We start from the raw sequence: 18,057 nt of genomic DNA, 5'->3' as shown, positions 1-18,057 counted from the left end.
TACCTTATTATACATCATTCTGTGGTAAATTCGGAATGAATGAAGAAGCAAGCTGTTATAACACCATTTGTACGCTAGGTGGCAATAAGGCAGGCAGCTGTTATATTTGCTTTGTTGCTAAATTCAATGTGAAAAGTAAATATCAGTTTTTTAAAGCAGTATTTTGTAAGTTAGCCTACTGGCTTGATGTACATCATGGAACATGTTCAGCATATTTAGATAACATCTCCCCTCCGAACCCACCATTAGATTCAATTACTGAGGTTTATTCATTGCGATTGTTGTTTGCTTGAGTAACATATCCAAGATAGTAGCAGTTTTCATTGGTAATTCGATTGATTACTGTAAAAATATATATTGTCAAATTTGTCATTTCGCCCACAAATATACAGTCAATTCACTTTACAGTATATTCTGTGAAGCGCTTTGAGACGTCTAGAAGACGTGAAAAGCGCTATATCAAATGCAAGGATTATTATTATTATCCGAACAATTTCAAGGATTAGAAAATGTATTGTCTGTCATCACTGCTGTCCCCTTTATTGATAATCTAAGTTCATGTATTACAGTGCTCCCCACTTATCTCAAGCCCGTTTATATAGATGCATGTCTACATAAATTTGAAAAATGTTCAAGTCGCTAACTAGCATTATTACCACTTATGTCGACAAAATTTGCTGGGTCCCTGCATTGTCAATATAAACAGGTAGGACTGTATATAAGTAAAGGTTTCCAATCACTTGCTGATAATTAAGCAAATTATATGAAAAATATGAGTCTAAAGCTTCACGTGTTTCTGCTTGGCTGATTTCATGGAACATGGAAATTGCACCAATAGATGGAACCGATTTTGCCCATCAAACCCATGCTGGTGCTTCTCCACTAGAGCTACTCTAATCTAATTCCCTGTTACAATCCAATTCCCTACTATTTTTCTGTTGCCTTTTAAATTTTTAATGTTCTGTGTTTATTCAATTCGCTTTCAAATGCTTTTGGCCACTTAAAAATCTACCTCTTCAACTATGTCAACAGTCACCTCTCTTTTAACCCATTGCCAAGTGGAATTTGGAGAATGAACTTTGTGATAAACATTTATTCACTTTACAACTTGCTGTCACGTTACTTTACAACAATTCAGTTTAATTCACAGAAGACAGTAAACTAGACTGTAAACCACATTTCCTCATCCATATTGTCACAAAATGAAAGTTAGAAGCCACTGTTGTATATCTTTTCACAGAACTGTTTGGTGGGGAGAACTTGTTACCTTTAAATACTTTCATTCATTCCTGAGAAGAACTGATGTTTGCAAATTATGAAGGAAAACTTTTTTCTCCTATTGTGAAAATAATGTGTTTTAAACTTTTTGGCAAAGTTTGTGTAATGATTTGAGATTCGAGTTGTGACCAACAAGTGAGAAGGGAATAATGTTCAGATGGAGCCAAATGCAGTTTTACTCATGCAATGTGTGTGAGCACTATACAAGCTTATGCTGATGGTGCTTAAACCCATTACAGTAATGATTGAACATTTATTATAGAATGCATTTCATCATTCATTGCTGCTTTTGAATGCTGAGAACAAATGGCCTTGCTTTCTACTCTTGGCCAGTATTAAAATAAGCCTCTGTAGAAAGGACTTCTCTTGCTCAAGAAAGTCAGCCACAAACTGCAGCAAACGCTTGAATAAATGGCTTTTCTCCTCCTTTCCCACTCTACACACAAAGACAGCTTCTCAAGCTGTGGTAGAAGGAAAGTTAAAAAGAGCAAATGAGCTGGAAAAGTGTAGTGAATTAAGACTGAAGAGGCAGCTGTGTTCCCTGTGATCTCTGGCAGGTAGAAGAGACCATATGGTTTCATCTTGACAATCATGGAATTCTGCACATATCAAACCAAGGTTTTAAGGAACTGCCATGTACTAAAAGTGTTCTTTACTCAGATTCCTGGAATATATCAGAATGTGACTTTCGTGAGAAAGCATCGATCAAATCTTTTCTGCAGTTTATATTGTCCATGTTTCTGTGAAGAAAAAGTAGAGAAAATGTCCTTATTGTTAAGAATCTGTTGCATTTATTAAGTTCTAACACTCTCTTTCATTTGTGTCTGTCTTTGATTTGGAGCTGCATAATATATCAACACTCAGATCAAATTTCAGTGAAAACTTGAAAAGGAATTTGCTTCTGTTTTTTTTTTAAAAATTGCCATATTGTTTTATTTGCCAACGTCATATGTAATCTAGTTCTAGGTAGATTTCTAATCTTAGATACATGTCTGCCGAAAGATTCCATACAGTGATTAGAAATCTAATCCCTTGTACAAGGTCAATGAACAGTTGATGCTGCACAAATTGGTACAGTACAATCTGAAATGATTGAGTCGAAGTGGCTATTCTTCCGTAAAGCTGTAGTTTGCGTGACATTTGATACAATTTGTACCCAAATATAAATGCACTGTTTTAGGCCTTTTTGCAGCGTACACGCTCATTCTATCGCTCATTGCAATTAATTGCAAGTTTACATGGGTTAATTGCTTTGCCCTATGCCCCAGAATGATACATTATATGCAATACAATATATCTGGACATGATTTCAGTAAAATTTGAACAATGTCATATTTGTATTTAAAGTTCATTAGAATTTCATAGTACAATATTAGCTCTTTTCTGTGTTCATTGCAGATGATCTTATACATAGAGATAAGGTGTACGATGCACAATGTGCATTATAGGGGAAATTACATTTGTCCATAATTATGAACCAATCTTTTTATTAGTTATCAATTAAACTAGTGCACCTGTAGTTCCCTCCATACATCTGCGTTGATGCATGGTTTTCGCATTGCATATAATCCGTGACATGGTAAGTATAACCATGATGTCATTGCTTGTGTCCGAATAGTTTGCATTTTACATTCATAGCTGTTTCCATTTTAATTACTTGTCCAAAATGTGGTATAAAACTTGAGACACAATTTATGTGCCATTCGTAGCAATAACTCATTCACTCCCTGTCTCTTGTGTTGTTACAATTCTACTTCTTGACTATAAATTATATAAACAATCCAAGATCAAAGTTATTTTGTATGGCCAGACATGTATGTACAGAATATTAGAATTCTGGAGTATCTGCCCACATCCTCATAGGTTGAATAACTGACATGAATTTTCATTCAGAGAAGTGCTTGTTTTCCAGCAGATGCAGTAAATTTCTTATTTACGAGAAAAATTTCCATTTGTAATAATATTTGTTTCTTTAGATTTTATTAGAAAATATATGAGGCCTTTTTTTGTGAAGTGAGTGAAGCAACCACTGCAAGCTCATTTCTCCAGTATCATCATCTTATACAATATGTGTTCATCCCAGTCAAAGTCAAGTAATGTGCTTCCATCTCATGCTTCTGTACTTTTACCCATCAGAAAATACACAATTGCTACCCTTTACAGTAAATCCTGTTAAGTGCTTCACGATATTCTCACGGCTTGAAAGGCGCTATGTAAAATCCAAGGATTATTTATTTTTATTATCTACCTCATCTTCGCCCTCAGTCATTCTTGGCTATTAATCATATCCTGCTTTAGTCACAGTAATGTCCTGCAGCTCAGTGGTTAGAGCACTCGCCTCGCAAGCGAGAGGACCTGGGTTTGATTCCCAGGCAGGGCAAAACGTTGGATAAGTTTCCTTACTCCATATGCCTCTGTTTACCCAGCAGAAAGTAGGAATCCGATTGTTAGTCGATTGGCAGATTGCTTTCCCTTCTAAAATTTTTTTAAATAAGTAGAATTTGGGCACTCAATCAACAACTGTTTGTGGGGCACTGCTGTGCACAATTGGCTGCCGCGTTTCGCCTACAAAATATACAGTCAATTCACCGAGTAGATTATTATATTCTGTGAAGCTCTTTGAGACATCTCAAAGTCTCAAAGCTCGGGAATCAGTGCGGGAGTCACAGCCATCAGTGGGTACAGGTGCAGAGATGCCATTTCAAAATCTGAAACAACAGCTGAAACTCCCTGTGTGACGTCATTTTTGTTTGAAATCAGGTTTAGTACAGTTCTATTTTTATTACTACCATCTCCTTCCCTTTCTCTCTCTTCTCCCTGTAAACTTCTCTGTTATTCTCTGTAAACTTCTCTGTTGGGCAACCTGGTAAATAACGCAGTGAGTGCCCTCCCACCTCTCGCTGTCTCCTCTAGCCCTATGCTTTGTCTCCAGTCTCACGTGTGCATTTTGGCTGCCGCCCCCGACCCGAGCTGCTTTCCCCCAAAATGCCCCCATCCCTGTCCTCTACCCTGCATCACTCCCACTCTGTCCCACTCTCCCTCCGTCCTCCTCACCCTCCGTCCTCCTCACCCCCTATCCCCACTTGACCATCCCACAGCCTCCCTCGGCTCCAGCCTGGGAATCCTGTCAGGCTCACCGTGGTACTTGCCGTTTACTGTCCAGCAGCAGCCACACTGACTGCCCCATCCCCAATTATCATCACAAGGTCCACCGACCCCAGAACCTGGGGACAAACCTGTCCTCCCTCATCCATGTTCCCACCCTCCCTGTCAATCCTCTCTATCCCCCCTCTTGTCTCGCACATTTCTCTACCAACTGTCCCCTCTGTCCCCTACAACATGTCCGCTCCCTCTCCAACAAAGCCCTCACCTTCAACGACCTAATTGTTAATAGAAACATTGACATCCTTGCCCTCACATAAACCTGGATCACCCCAGGCAACACCTTCCCCTGACTGAGGCTACACCAAAAAAATTTCCCTGGACCCATATCTGCTCTCAAATTACCCATCTCCAACCTCCCTTTCTTTTCCAAGATCCTGGAATGAGTCGTTGCTTCCCAGCTTCACTCCTTCCTCTCCTGCCACTTCCTTCACGAACCCCTCCAATCGTGTTTCAGGGTTTGTTTTGGAATGCATGGTTGCAAATCAACTTCTCTCGCACCTCTCCATCCACTCCCTACTCGAACCCCTCCAGTCCGGATTTCTCCTGCCCACAGCAGAGACAGCACTCGTCAAAGTAACAAATGATGTCCTCTCTCTCTGTGTGACCAGAGCTCCCGCTGCTTCCTCATTCTCCTCAACCTCTCAGCTTGTTTGATGGACATCAAAGCCTGGATGTGCGCAAATGTCCTGCAGCTGAATGTCGGCTCCACTGGCTCCTCATTCCCCAGAGGACAGAGTTCAAGATCCTCGTTCTCACCTTCAAGGCCTCCACAGCCTTGCTCCTTCCTACCTCTGTGACCTGCTAACCCCATAGCAACCTGTCCGCGTTCTCCACTCAGCAGACTGCGGCCTGCTCAATGGCCCCCGCTAGGCCCCGATGGTGGGGCGGGCCTTCAGCCTCTCTGCCCTCACCCTTTGGAATTCTATCCCACAGTCCCTTTGCCTTGCTCCCTCCCTTGCCTCCTTCAAGGCACGCCTCAAGACCCTCTTCTTCAATCACGCCATCCTCCTATCCCTAACCGCCTAGCCCTCCACCCCTCCTGATCCCAACCCTCTGCTTGTGTCCACTGACTATCCAGCGCCTTGGTACGTGAAAGGTCCTATCCAAATGTAATTTGTTGTTGTTGCTCGAAGACTTGATAAGGCGCTATATCAAATGCAAGGATTATTATTATCAAAGAACAAGAATACACCCTCCTAAATCTTTTTTTAATGAGCAAACTTCCACGAGACTTACTTTCCAAGTAATTTAAAACAAATTGGAGTCTGCTTTAAATTAAAGTTTAATAGAGGATGATGCCATTGTTATGTGCCCCAGCTTAGCAGTAGAAAACATGCACAAAGCACAGACAGTTACATATTCCTGTGCATAGTGCACATTGCAAGCAATGCGCAGGATTTGACAACCAACCACTGTACTGTAATGGGAGTTTGCCTACGTTTAAGTTTAAATAAATTGAAATAAAAATGTAGGCTGAATTTTTGGGGCTCAGGGTGCAGTTCAATATTGCAGAATTTGGGATTATTTTTATTGTACAATATTTATCCATGAAGACTGAAAAAAATGTTTCCCTGCTAGCTTTCCTTTGCAAAGTACTATTTGACTCCTGCTGCTTGGTTGGATGCCAGGTGCACTGGAAATTGCAGGTCTTTTGCTGCATTCATACACCACGCATACTCGCCTCCCACATTGTTTGATTAACACCTTCACAATGCCTTTTCATTTTAGGGCATTAACTCCATCAGTGGTGCAGTGGTCTCTTTTTAAATGAGAACAAACTCTTGCTGTGCAAACTTGCACCTGCATTTGCTTTTGCTTTGTGTTTGAATTGTCTGGGAAAGCATTTACAAGGCTTGTCTAGCATCTGCGTCTTGTTCCAGCACTGCAGAAAAATGGTGTAAACTTTATTTAAACATAAAATGGCATCAGACATTGTGGCATCTGGAGATCACAATTGCGATTGAAATCTCCACTGTCTGTGACTAAGCATTTATACCTGACATCTGGCTGACATTTTTATTGCAAATTAAGTCTGTGTAAGCAGATAGGAATGGTGCCCTGGAACTGTACAGGTAAGAAGCATAGAATTAGTAGTTGTTGCTATTCACAGTAAAGCAGGATTAAGCTGTGCTGCATTAATTTATTAATTTAATGTATCCAAGAACTTTTCAATTTCTGCATTTTTGACATTTTATTTCTATTTTGAAACAGACAGCAAATCCTTTTCCAGCATGGCCACACAACCGTATTTACCCTCCAGCAAGATGGAATGGATAATCCCACTGGTGGTTGTCTCAGCATTAACATTTGTGTGCTTGATTCTCCTGGTGGGAGTGCTGGTTTACTGGAGGTAAGCTCGGAGCTGCTAATTTGCCATTGCCAAATATTTGAGGCCTAGCTAATCGACCTAATTTATGAGGCATAGGCTTTAACTTTTACTCTGCTGTTTATGGAAAAGTGAGGCCTAGTGAGGTCGTTTTTCAATGTTGAAATAAATAATATCTTTAGCAGTTCTTTCTTTTTGAGCCTTCTGACATCTTTTATTCCCCTATCCTTTCCAGCTGACAGCACAAGAGTACTCTGCCACACACCTTCTGTAGCTAAATGAATTGTCACAAATCCATAAGTTTCAATCATCTTTAAGAGCCCGACATGCAACCTTTACTCAAATACCGTTAAAGTTAAATGGTGGTCCCTTGGGAATGGAATAAACTTAGCAATCTACATGGCACACATTTTCTCCAATGATAAAAGTTAAAAAGAAACGTATGCCCACAAATATACAGTCAATTCACTTTACAGTGTGTTCTGTGAAGCGCTTTGGGACATCCTCCCGACGTGAAAAGCGCTATATCAAATGCAAGGATTATTATTAAAAAAAATAATTAAAGACAAAATGTATGCATTATAAATGCAGATCTGGTCAGACTGCTTTTTGTTCCAGAGTCCTTTACTGGTAATTACTCAAATATTCAGGGCTATTATAATCAAAGAGCAAAGTTATCAGTTGCCATTTGGTTGTTAAAGACAATTCAATGGGCATGTGCTGATATCAGGAGGTGGCCCTAGTAGAAGGATTCTTGGCTCCATTTCATTTTGGTGGTGTTTACAACAACAACAAGATTCCATTTATAGAGCGCCTTTCACGTCGGGAGGACGTCCCAAGGCACTGTACAGTTGGGTCAGGACCCGAGCAGGGGGGGAGTGGTCAGGGTGAGGGGAGGGAAGGGAGGGAGCGAGGAGGGGGTAGAGAGTCGAGAGGGGAGCTGAAGGCACGGTCAAAGAGAAAGGTCTTGAGACCGGCCTTGAAGGAGGAAAGGGAGGAAGCAAGGCGAAGGCATTGGGGGATGGAGTTTACTATGTTTACTCTGCTTTTATGCATTACATTTTTATCCTTCTAACATTCCAGAATACTTTGGAAAATTCAGAGAGCTGCAATTGCTGCATGTACTTTGTTGTGGCCGAGCGATGGGCAATGTTTTGTGGACCTGAAGTCAGTGGCAACAGATTTGGGTTCTTTATGTGCAGCTGTACATGTTCAGAAGGGAATCCTAGTTGTGATTGTTCATGTAGTTGGACACCAAACATATATCTTATACTTAACAAAAAGCAAAATACTGCAGATGCTGGTAATCTGAAATAAGAACAGAAGTCGCTAGGAACACTTAGTGGGTCAGGCAGCATCTATGGAGAGAAGAAAATGAGTTAACGTTTCAGCTCTATGACGTTTCGTCAGTTCTGATTCTATAACTTATACTTGTTCATCTAACAACCAATTGTGACCATCCTTAATTGCAGGGAGCCATGGTAGGTTGAGCCAACTTCCTGTTGACATCCTAGTGCAGGGAGAACTGAGCTGAATCAATTATTTTTATCATTAAGAAGTGTAAATTCCAAGATGCATCAAATCGCTGTGTAGACTCAAATTTAATTAAATGAACCTCATATTTATTAAAGTGCTATCCTGGCAAAATGTTGGAAAGGAATAAGAAACAGATTGCCAATTACTATAAATACCACCAATATTTGACGGTTTTGTCCTGAGTCAGTGGTTGTGCAAATTTATTTGTAAGAAATAAAATTGAATAAGATCATTTGCATTTGTTTTTGAATACACTTTTGGATGATATGGTTCCTTTATTCAAAAAGGACTATGAAAAATCGGCTTCCAAATTACGACTGAATTTAAGACACATTTTCCTAAAATTTTGCTTTATCTTAATTGTTAAGACAATGACCTAAGGAATCCCAATTTTGTTTTCATATTACTCAAGGTGTGTATTTAGAGATGCTTACCTGAATCGATGGTTATCCTGCCAGTATTATAACCTCTTAAAAATGTAATGTAGTTGAGATGTACTATCCTCAGTGAGCTCAAAGTCTGAGTAGCAGTAGTTTCAGGGTGGGTTTGTTCTTGGTAACTAAGGCTGATAGCTGCACTCCATCTTGTACTTTGGAGTGTTCTTCCTATCAATGAAATCCATGCTAATATTATTGGCCAAGATTGTGACTGACTATTTATTAAATTCATCATATGGCAGAATGCAGAAAATGGCCATCTTACCGCTGTGCAATAACTGCACGTATTTTGCATGTCCACTAAAAGAAGAACTTTAGATCTCCACACACAATCTTTTCTCTTGGTTGTCCAACGCATTTAAAAATGCATTTTTACTTCATTCGAAAAATGTTATACATATGAGAAATTAAGTCTTTCAACCCCTGAATTTCCACCTATACGACAACTTTGTCTTAAAATTTAAGATTATGCAGAATTGTAGAAAATTCTTAAATTCACTCATTATTTAGATGCTGGTTCTTTATATGAGCTGTAGAAAACTAGCTTCCAAATTAAGCAAAATTTAAGAATTTTCCACAATTCCAGCACAATCTTAAATGTTATGACAAAATTATCTTACAACCTGACTAGGTGGAATTTCAGAACAACAATGGTGTTTTTGGAGAAGTTAGGTATTGTTTGGCAAAATATAACTGTTCTAAAACTGATTTTCTATTATTCCAAATGGGATACCTAATAATAATAATAATCCTTGCATTTGATATAACGCTTTTCACACACTGTAAAGTGAATTGACTGTATATTTGTGGGCGAACGCGGCAGCCAATTGCGCACAGCAATGTCCCACAAACAGTCGTAGATTGAAAATGACCAATTTATTATTGTTTTGGGTTTTTGGAGAGATTATTTTTGGAGGGATTACCTAAGACCTCTGATTTGCATACCGTGTACCGTGCACATTATTCATCAATATGTTATAGTTCATAAATTGAGTACATTATTGGAATTTAAAAATAAATGCAGTACTGATTATGAATTCTACTGGAAAATTAGAAAATTAATGTTGAGGAACATTCTTTAGTTGTTTGTAGATTAAGGAATTCCTGTTGAAGTTTACGTTTTAATAGTTGTTTGTGCCCAAGTGGAACAAAGAGAATCTCATAAAAATACTGTGAAATTATTCTCAGTGGGTAATGGTTGGTTTGGTCTTCACTGCAGGGATAGTGTGTGAGAGCAGGTTTTGTGTTGTCTTGGCAATTTTTGGGGTTCATTTCAAAGTTTTCTTTTCAGAAACAAGTTGGTTTGATAACATTTAAAATTCTTGAAGGTTTTATGCTATTAGCTATTTAATGTTCTGGGACACCCAAACACTTCTGATAATAATACTTGCAATTGATATGACACTTTATCATGCCATCAAAACATCTCAAAGCGCTTCATAGGATTTTTACTGTAAAGTGTAGCAACTGTGTACTTGTCGGTAAAAGCCACAAATGTCTCAAAAACAGCCATAAAGTGAGGGACAAATTTTATCTGGGGGATTGTTGGCCAGGACATGATGAGAAACTCCCTTCTCTTGTTTTGAAAAACGATGTCGATGTGAGAATAGCTCAGTGGTCCCAGCCAAAGAGTTTGATAGGTCATATCCATTGTTGCATTGTTTCAACTTGATTTCCCTATACGTGTGTGGCAGGGGAGAAAAAACAAATAAACTCTCAACTTTTTTCTCATCCAAGGGTATGAAGTTCAAAGGATTGCAGCAGATCTCTTCAAGAGTTAATGTCTCTAAAATGTGTGGACACACAACATATTCATTGTTGAATTAGCTAACAAGTCAAATGTTTGTTACTATTTTGATAATCCACTAGTAAAATGCTAATTTTATTTAAAGGCTGGGGGAAGTTGGGCTATCCTGTTTATTGGTTGTGCCATACTAGGCAAGTGGATGAAGAGTACTGCAGTGTGTCTCACTAAAAATCATTGAGCATAGCCAACGCAGATGTTCCTTGTATTGATCAACAGCCAGAAAGCGAAACTTTTATTGGCTGTGTCAAAGATCACATAATGGATAATCACTTTCCAAATTACTCCTGGGTGTCAGGGGCTGGCAAGAAGGTTTCAGCAATTGTCTTCTCATCTCCTGAATTGTGTTAGGGGAGGGGAGCAGAGGCCATTGGAAATGTTTAATTTGGTTACATCAAGATTTGTTCTCTAGTAATTTTATTGACTTAGTGGGACACATGCTACCTTCACATGCATCCTCCTGCTTTCTAGTACAGATAATTAAGACGCTTCAAGCTACAGATGGGGTGTTTGCTTCAACATCAATGCTACTTAGTCAATTTGCATAATTTCTATTTTTTTCTTATTGATATGTTCCTTTCTAAGCATAATTAGTATTGAATATCATTCTTGGAGAATAGCGTAGAGCTGTCTTGGATCATTGTAAGTCAGTACAGTTTAATACGCTAAATAATACTCAGAGAACAACTGATTTTTAAAATAAATTTATGATGACCCTAGACTTTAGGTTTTTAATTATTTTAAAACTTGTTCCAATATCGTAGGAAATCAGTTTGCATCCAACTAAATTCTGCCCAAAGGAGTATCATCTTACTAAAAAAAACTGTTGATTTCTACCTTTTTAATGGTGAATGAATGAATATTCTTCAATTGACATTGGAGATCGACACAGCATGAACGAATGGTCATTCAGCCTGATGCCAGCTCCACTAACCAAGCTATTGTATCTACTCCAATCCTATTCCCCTGATCTTTCCTTGTAACCTTTAATGANTTTTTTCCATGAATTTATCCAGTTCTCTTTTAAATGCTGTTAATGAGCTATGCTCCAACAGCCATTTGGGTTCCACATTCTAACCTAGCATGTAGAAAAACGATTCTAGCTTCTCCCATCTTTCATCTAGTAAACTTCATAAACTTCAGTTTATGCCAGTATGATAAGTACATCACTGAATACCGTCATGTAAGAATACATCTGTGCTAAAATCAACATAACCCATGAACTTCTTACCTGCACTGTGTTTAATGCAGAATAATAATAATAATAATCCTTGCATTTGATATAGCGCTTTTCATGTCTTCTAGACGTCCCAAAGCGCTTCACAAAATATACTGTAAAGTGAATTGACTGTATATTTGTGGGCGAACGCGGCAGCCAATTGCGCACAGCAGTGTCCCACAAACAGTCATGGATTGAAAATGACCAATTTCTTTTTTGGAGGGTTTATTATTAGGCGTGCGGAGTAAGGAAACTTGCCCAAGGTAAGCTGTACGTGGGAGTTATCAGACGACACTGCTTTTGGCTGTTTCAGGACATGGGCTTGCATCTGATTATGTCCCAAGTACAATACCTCCAAAACATCTGCAATTATTCCTGAACCATTATTCAATAAAGGTGCATTTCACTGAGCTGGGATGTATCCATGTTGCCCTAAATCCCTAAAGCTATTAACCACCACACGTGAAATAGATTAGAGAAAGCACTGATATCTAATGCACAGATATTATGAGATTTTTACTGAAGAAATTATCCCTGAGGGTAGATGTTAGAATATTATGCTGCTGTCTATGCACATCAGAAACAACAATATGCATATTGTTGCCTAAGTTGTTCATTATTGCCCTTTCATATTAAAATGTTATGCAAACTTTTTTAAGTGTTTTCTTTTGAATGCTGCCTTGTCAAATTTCCGATTTCATATAATGAACACTCCAGGGATTAAGTTAGACATTTGGAATCTGGTTTCTCTTCTTGAAATATCTGGATTCATCCATCCTTATTGGTGATTTGCATGAGTTACTTCCTTTATCCCATATGTGGCATTTCCACTGTATACTTGCTGATGAGACCCTCGACAGCATTGGTCCCACAAGGATAAACATTCTGGCTAAAGGCCTATAAAACTGTGCGTTTTGCTTTCGGGAAAGCTGGAGGTATCCTTTCTGTGCACCTATTATAGTGCTAATGAATTATTCTGTTGATGATTTTGTATAATGTTAGCTGCTTCTGAATATTGGAAAAAAAACTTATGCATTTTCATGCTTAATTTGGTAATTAGTGTGAATAATTCAGAAAATATGTTTTTCTGGCATTTCAGGAGTGCCGAAAGATCAGATCATGCCAATAGCTGACACTCTTTTGCTTATAAATATTCAATTGTTATTACTAAAATTGTTTAATTAAAAATATTTATTGTTGAACCTGCGGTGTGGCCTGGAATGGTGACAGATAGGTCATGTCTTTCAAGTTGCAATTCCCAGTCTCAGCCACTCTTCTGTAGTGGAAGTTTGGAAGAGTATAAACAAGTAGATTGAGAAATTGTCATTGAGTCCATCAAATCCATCCGCATACTGTGGATTTACTTATTATAATAATATTATTATAATAATCTTGCATTTGCTAATGTTGTATTTCACTTTACATTAGGGAACCTTATTTAATTCACTAAGGGATTGTTATGCTAAGTTTAGGAAAGATAGTGGAGCCAAACTTCAGAATATCTATCTATATATCCCTCCCTCCCTCCCCCCCCCCCCCATATCTTTACTGTTGAGCCCTGGCTAATTTCTTTGTTAGTCACAACTGCACAGGAATCATCATGCATTAAAACCTGTAGCTCAGTGATTAGAGCACACACCTCACAAGCGAGAGACCAGGGTTCAATTTCCGGCAGGGCGAAATGTTGGGCAAGTTTCTTTACTCCACACACCTCTGTTTACCTAGCTGTAAGTAGAAACCTGGTTGTTAGTCGATTAGCTTTTCCGGGAGTAATAATTCCTTCAAAAAAATAAATTAATAATAAATTGGTCACTTCAATCCACGACTGTTTGTGAGACACTGCTGTGTGCAATTGGCTGCCACGTTTCGCCCACAAAATATAGTCAACTCACTTTACAGTATATTCTGCGAAGCTCTTTCAGACGTCTCAAAGATGTGATAAGATGCGATATCAAGTCTCAGGATTATTATTATTATATATGAATCACCCTCTACCAGTCGTATTCCTATCATTCTCAATCTGATTCTTAATAAGATAATTACACAGTTTGTTTTACTTTGAGTCTATTCCACATAATCATATTGGGAGGGGGAAGAGAATTATTACGTTTTCCAGTATTGTGGAAGGTTGTTTATTTTTAGGCTGAGCTCCATGGGTTGTATGTTTCTCCGAAGTTAATGCAAAGAGATATTCTTCCAAAGACAAAACTTGAGGTGATCAGAGTCAACCCATGCCAAACTTTCTCAGATTCTGACAAAAGTGGCATAACAGGGGTGTAAGGAACAGGTTGTGTGCCTACTATCCTAGTGGGAAGAAATAAAATAACTTGCTTAAAAGGAGGGGCGATGAATTTTAAAAATGGATGTCATTTTCAAATTGAAACCTATGTTCTTTCTGGAGTTCCAACCATCTCTATCAACCACTGCCGATGCTGCACTATAGTGTCTGTGTGAGATAGACAGATCTCCTTACTGAATTTAGTTCCCTCCGTGGTGTGCCATCAAGTAGCCTGATGGACATCAGAGAAATTCTGACAGTTTACCTATTGCTGCACTTTGTGACAGTTTAAGGTTGAATTGAAATTGGGAGTATTCTGAATAGCAATGACAAAACTATACTATTTGCAACTACCATACTCTGCACAGGCTGACATTTCAGTGCAGTGCCAGGGGAACACTACACTATCAAAGGTGCAACACTCTGGATCAGTTGTAAAACTGAGATCTCCAATCCTGTCAGCTGGTCCTCAGGAAAAGAAAGATCCCATGACACGAATTTGAAAAGACAAAAGAATTTCTCCCCTGTCTGGGATGAATCAGTCATTCATCTCATGTGTGTTGTGGGACCTTGCTGTGCACAAGTGGTTGCTACGATTGCTACAGATATACAATCCGTTCACTTCACAACAATTGTCTACAACGGTCTTTGAGACATTTTGACAAGATGAGGTGCTGTATCAAGTTCAAGGATTACTTATTATTATGAATAAAGTTACAGAAAAGCATGATCACCATTTTTCATTGTAATTTTAGTGCTTACCAATAAGTATGTTCTAAACAAAGCCTTTACAATGCGCTCAGCCATCATTTGGGAAACCTGCCTATTGCCAGCCAAAGCTCAGGGGATCTTAGGTATTGGAAATTATGCTGATGTCTAAAACCTGGTCTCCTGCATGTGTTGGATGTGATCAGCCGTGTATGGAGAGGAATAAAAAGAGCATAATTTTAGGAATAATTAGGAATCTGTTCTGTCACTTGGGGTTGCCCCTCTGCTTGGTTTAATGTGTATTCTGTTTGATCTTTGATCAATTTTGCATTGCCGTAGCCTCTAGCCCTACTAATGTAGTGTTGTCAGTCAGGCACTGTGTTCACAAACAATCCAGACTTATTCTTATGCGCGTATATAGACTGATGAATAAATTGACCTTACATATTTTCTTTGAGAAGAAACTTACACATTTTCTTTGAGAAGAAACTTTCTTCTCTTTTCAAGTAGTGCCATGGGATCTTTAACATTCACCTGAACAGGCAAATGGGACCCCAGTTTAATCTTGTCCGAAGAGGGCACCTCCGACATTGCAACACATCCCCAGCATTGAATTGGAGTGTTATCAGACTTACACTTTGTGAGTTCAAGTCCTGAAGTGGGATTTGAACCCACATCTCAAACTCAGAGGCGCGAGTGCTACTAGTGAGCCAAACTGGTGTTTTTTACAGCTGATGTTCCGTTGCAGGAGACAGCAGCTGTAGATATACTGCAAAAGTCACATGTTAATTACATACACTGTAAAATGCTAATTAAATCCTCACATTAAATCCAGGTAAAGATTATATTTAGTCCTTTAGCTCTGAATAAAAAGAGCAGTATTAACAGAGTTGAAAAGGTTTGCTAATTAATGGAGAAAATTAAGTGATAAAACCTCAAAGACATGTCTGTGTGTGGTTTGAATAGTACATTTATTCAGAATCCTTGACATTCATCATGCTTGAAATTATTGAAAATATTGAAAATAACTAGGTACGTTGATCATGAAGTGTTGAGATGAAGCAGAGTAATAAATATACACACATCAAACCCTTTATCTGGGGCTGAGTACTGATGAGGCCTTAATTACCAGACAGTAATTATCACTTAGTAATTATACAGTGTGTGATTGCCCTTTGTAACAGAACAGTGCATTAGAAAAACATTAAGGGCATTTTTGTTTACGGGGAGATAACAATAAATTTATATGAGTGGGGAAACAGCAGCATTAAGGCTTGCATGCAAGGTGCTCACAATTGGTTTATTAAGGGCATCATTGCAGTGTAATAATTCTTTTGTGAGAAAACCCTGATGGACAGACCAGTCCCTCCTCCTGTCACAGGAGCACACAGAGACTCACTTGATATTCAGTTCCAGCCCAAAGCAAGTCATTAAATCAGAAGAGCAATGACGCTGGAGTTTTAGAGTCTGACTTCACTCAACATCACCATGCAAAGGATGTTCAGAGCTCTATGTGCTTTCCTTGTCTGTGCCTTCTCAATGATGACCAATTTGTGTTCATTACTTTGCATCAAGTACAGGTAAAATCGGGTGCCCACATGCCTTTTGCAGACTCAGATTTGTTTAGCTCGAATCCTCCTATGTGATGTTTATATTCTTCCTTTCGGGGCCTGATTTTGAGGCCTTTTCATGAGCAATTTCTATTGATTTTTCCCTTTCTCAGTAGCTGTAATTCAATTTAGCCTTTATTGCTACATATTGACCTGAAAGCTATGGGCAGACTGTTTAATTTCTGTTTAGCTTTAGAGGATTCGATTTGCAAAAGTGTAGCTTTGTTATCTTTTAAAACTTGTGAAGATGTGGCTTTGATACCCTTGAAAAACTCCAGAAGGAATCTAAATTAGTAATGGTTTGAATTCTTGGATTACTTTTTGAAAGACTCGAAAAAGCATTCAGTGGTTAACAATGAGGAACCAACTTAGAGTGGCATTGTGCCAGGGATCTATTTACAGGCCCCAACAATTCAAAAGCTTGAATTCCTGTCTGGGCATAGACTTTTCCAGGGAATGACCATCTTATTTGTTTTTTGCTCTGCAGAAAATGTTTCCAGACAGCTCACTTTTACGTGGAGGATAGCAATTCTCCCCGCGTCGTTCCCAATGAAACCATTCCTATTATCCCAATTCCAGGTAAGTGAATTATGCCTTGCTTATTCTTTTAAGATGCTGAGGTTTTTTTTTGCATGCTCAATGCAACTACAAATCTGCAAATACCATTGAGCTCAGTTTTATATTTACACAAGCAATTTGCAGTTCACAAATTCCCTTTGAAGTCTGCCTTCTTTTCAGGTAACAATGTGTGTCAGTGCTCTTTGTGAATATGGGTCCTGTGGCACACTTTTTTTTACATTTAAAGGTAATTTTAAAAAAAGCTTATGTATTTTATTTCATTAACAGAAAACGTCAGCTAGAAATGTTAGCTGGAATGTCTTGGCCACCTCACATTGAAAATGTCATATTCTGATTAAATCATTAATTGATATTTCAAGTTTGTCAATAGAAGTAAATGATTTATGGGCTTGCTGAATGCAGAGTAGGATTGATTTCATGTAAAAATAAAATTCTGTCAAAATTCCAAACGTGGTTTACAACAAGCTATTTTGACATTGTTTAAGCTGGTTGGTGGGAAAGAAGAGTAGGTTGGTAACTTCAGAGGTCCATGTGCATAGAATGTGAGTGCACTTAACATATAAGGAATTCTGTTTAATGCATGTGTATTTATTATGTTTTTATGAAAATTGTAGTATTTTAGCCATTCACGATCATTTTGAACAGAGTGTGGATAACAGACAGATCATCTTGGACACATTGAAATTTCTGCACAATTTTTCATTATCATCTAGCAAGATAATGTAGAATAAATTTTAACAATGTCTGCTGGGTTTGGACAAATATTGAAACCATTTACATGTCTCAGTCAATATAATGCTGCTTCGTGGATTAGGGTTTCTCTTCGATTGCAGGCACTCAACAGCAAAAAGCAAAAATGTTCTGAATTTTCTTGTCTGTCAAGTAACTGTAAGTAAAGTGATAGACGGCAATGATTTGGTTATAAGCTGTAAGATTGTAAGAACGGAAGCCACAGTCCTTATGCTGCAACGCCTTCTTCACAGTACTGTCAGCAGACTTAATGTTAAAGACTCATTGCTACTTAACCCTTAAATAAGAGGGCAAAGATTTTACCAGTTTGTAGCCATCTACAAAGATATTTTTGAAAGCTAACTTTAGAGGATTTACAGTTTATTTT

At 38.4% G+C, this 18,057-nt stretch overlaps 1 protein-coding gene across 2 annotated transcripts in view; it reads left to right on the top strand.

Annotated features, from left to right (window-relative positions):
* The window catches only part of LOC103179801 (protein tyrosine phosphatase receptor type G), a 300,620-nt gene that overhangs the window by 242,616 nt on the left and 39,947 nt on the right, over nt 1–18,057 (top strand). For both annotated transcript variants that reach the window (XM_042339618.1, XM_042339617.1), the window contains 2 exons: nt 6,655–6,793; nt 16,849–16,940. In XM_042339618.1, the coding sequence (XP_042195552.1) occupies nt 6,655–6,793; nt 16,849–16,940 (231 nt within the window). The remainder of the gene's footprint in view (nt 1–6,654; nt 6,794–16,848; nt 16,941–18,057) is intronic.

The sequence above is a fragment of the Callorhinchus milii genome, unplaced genomic scaffold, assembly GCF_018977255.1.
Source record: "Callorhinchus milii isolate IMCB2004 unplaced genomic scaffold, IMCB_Cmil_1.0 Scaffold12, whole genome shotgun sequence".
NCBI classification, from domain to species: domain Eukaryota; kingdom Metazoa; phylum Chordata; class Chondrichthyes; order Chimaeriformes; family Callorhinchidae; genus Callorhinchus; species Callorhinchus milii.
Note: the sequence above shows the minus strand (reverse complement) of the source record. Positions and strands in the feature narration are given on the sequence as shown.